General features: G+C 42.3%; 1 protein-coding gene across 1 annotated transcript; it reads right to left on the reverse strand.

Annotated features, from left to right (window-relative positions):
• Positions 1-210: 210 nt before the first annotated feature.
• On the reverse strand, positions 211-1,691 carry LOC125099946 (dnaJ homolog subfamily C member 8-like). The gene has a single exon (XM_047729598.1). It carries the CDS (start codon positions 1,677-1,679, stop codon positions 918-920), a length of 762 nt encoding a protein of 253 aa, XP_047585554.1. The 5' UTR covers positions 1,680-1,691; the 3' UTR covers positions 211-917.
• Positions 1,692-2,020: the final 329 nt, after the last annotated feature.

Consider the following 2,020-nt stretch of genomic DNA (forward strand, 5'->3'; position numbering starts at 1 on the left):
TTGTGAGAAGTATTATTGGGTTTTCTTATTTGTGAGAAGTAGTATTGGATGTGGATTAAATAGCTGAGAAGCAGTTATGGAGGATATGCAACCATTATTAGGATTTAATATCTCTGTGGTTTTGTTTTAAAATAATTTAGTAAGCTGAACTAATCAATATGATCAAGTAATGGTCCACGAAATTCTTTTTTTTTTTTTTTTTTTTTTTTTTTTTTAGGGTATAAAAATTTATCCCATGTACAGAATATGACCGCTAACGAATGCAGACAGGATAGGACACAACGATACTGGGTGGGAGATGGCTAGCTCTTTGGAAAGTGAACAGGTTTGGGTGGCTCAGAGCCTCATGCCACGCAGAATGGTCAGTTAGAAGGGAGAGCACATGCCGAACACCGAGGGAGGTCGGGGCACTGAGCGGCTGCCCTGGGTGCCCACTGCCTTCCCGGTCTGATCTGGGGCTTCAAAGGATGCCACGCTTGGAAGCAAGCAACTGAAGCGAAGGGGGTTCCTAAGGTGGGCCCAGGCTTGTCTCTGAAGTCACGGCAACACCATTTTAAGCAATATGTTTAATTGGATAATTTCCACAAACTATACACGAAGTTTCTAACCATCACAATTCAGTGAAGTATAAAACATTAAGTTACAGGCTGTGGGAAGAGAAGGTAACACTCACAGCGGCACCTTCCAATCCTGGTTGATCTAGGGGTAGGGGGTGGGGGAAGGTTTCGTTTTTAACTGAGCCCCTCATTTCAATGTACAAAAGAATTACTCTGATTGATATTAAATTGTATTGAAAACAAAATGGACGAAAAGCAACTACTACTCTATGTTGGGGTGGCAATGGGAGGAAAGAATGAGTCCTTCAAAGCAGGAGGGGAGACGCTGGGGGAAGGTTCAGTGGTGGTGAGCCCAGCTGGTCACTCACGCTGCTCTATTTTTACTTTCGGTGGTCTCAGGAAGGTCCGATTTTTCTTCTCTTTCTTCCCCTTTGTATTTGCTTGGAAGTTTCGCCAGCTGTCCACACGACCACCTCGACTTTCCTCAAAGTTTTTCTGCCACTCCCTTTCTCGTTTGGCTTTTTCTTGAGCTTCAATCTCTTCTTCCCTTTGTCGCTTCCTTTCGTGCATCTCTTTGGCTTCTCTCTCTTTCCTTTTAATTTCCAGCTCGGCAAAGAGTTTCATGGTCTGTTTATATACTGCTTGTTTGAACAGCTCAGGGTCGTCCTCCTCCACATTTGTAGGTTTTCCTTCCTTCTTTAATTGCTTTTTTCTCTCTTTCACAGTGTGTTCCACGTATTCTTTTCCTGCCTGAATTACATCCAGGACCCTCTTCTTTTGTTCTTGATCCAGTAGCAACTTGTAAGCTTTGTCCACAGCTTCAAAAGCCTTTTCTGCTCTGTCAGCATCGTCTTGGTTTTTGTCAGGGTGCACCAATATGGATAACTGTCGAAACCTCTTCTTTATTTCTTCATCTGTCACTTCAGGATCAATCTGAAGAACCTCAAATGGGTTCAAATTGAAGTAGGAAGAACCAGGACGGGTCAATCTTTCAATCTGATTTTTGGATGTTAGAACTGAATCTCTCTTCTCTATCTGTTTCACCTCACTGTAGAAGGTCATAAATGCTTCCTCGGTGCTCCCTCCGCCAGCCGAAGCCCCACTCTCTCCTGGAGCCGCCATTTCCCCGGCCCAGCAACCCGGTCCACGAAATTCTATTTTAAAGCACAGCTGTTAAAGAATCCAAAGATAAAATCCGAAACTAGTAAGCCCCTACTAGTAATCCCCTTTATCGTTTTAATGAAATTCAAGCCAAATCATGACGAACATTCAGAAATGAAGAATTTAAAAAGGAAAATATGAAAATTGATTCTGCGGAGTTTTATTTCAAATCAACTCTTAATAGCTATGTTTTAAGATTGTGAAAATGGAGGGTCATAGGACAGGCTTTTAACCATCATAGCAATAACAAAGTACTACTGCCGTCAAGTAACAGTGTTTGCAGTGAAAAGTGTGATGCATAT

This window comes from Lutra lutra, chromosome 1, assembly GCF_902655055.1.
Source record: "Lutra lutra chromosome 1, mLutLut1.2, whole genome shotgun sequence".
Taxonomy (NCBI): Eukaryota; Metazoa; Chordata; class Mammalia; order Carnivora; family Mustelidae; genus Lutra; species Lutra lutra.

What these genes read in the sequence shown, in the direction of transcription:
- LOC125099946 (XM_047729598.1), bottom strand. Translation starts at nt 1,679, where the DNA reads ATGGCGGCTCCAGGAGAGAGTGGGGCTTCGGCTGGCGGAGGGAGCACC.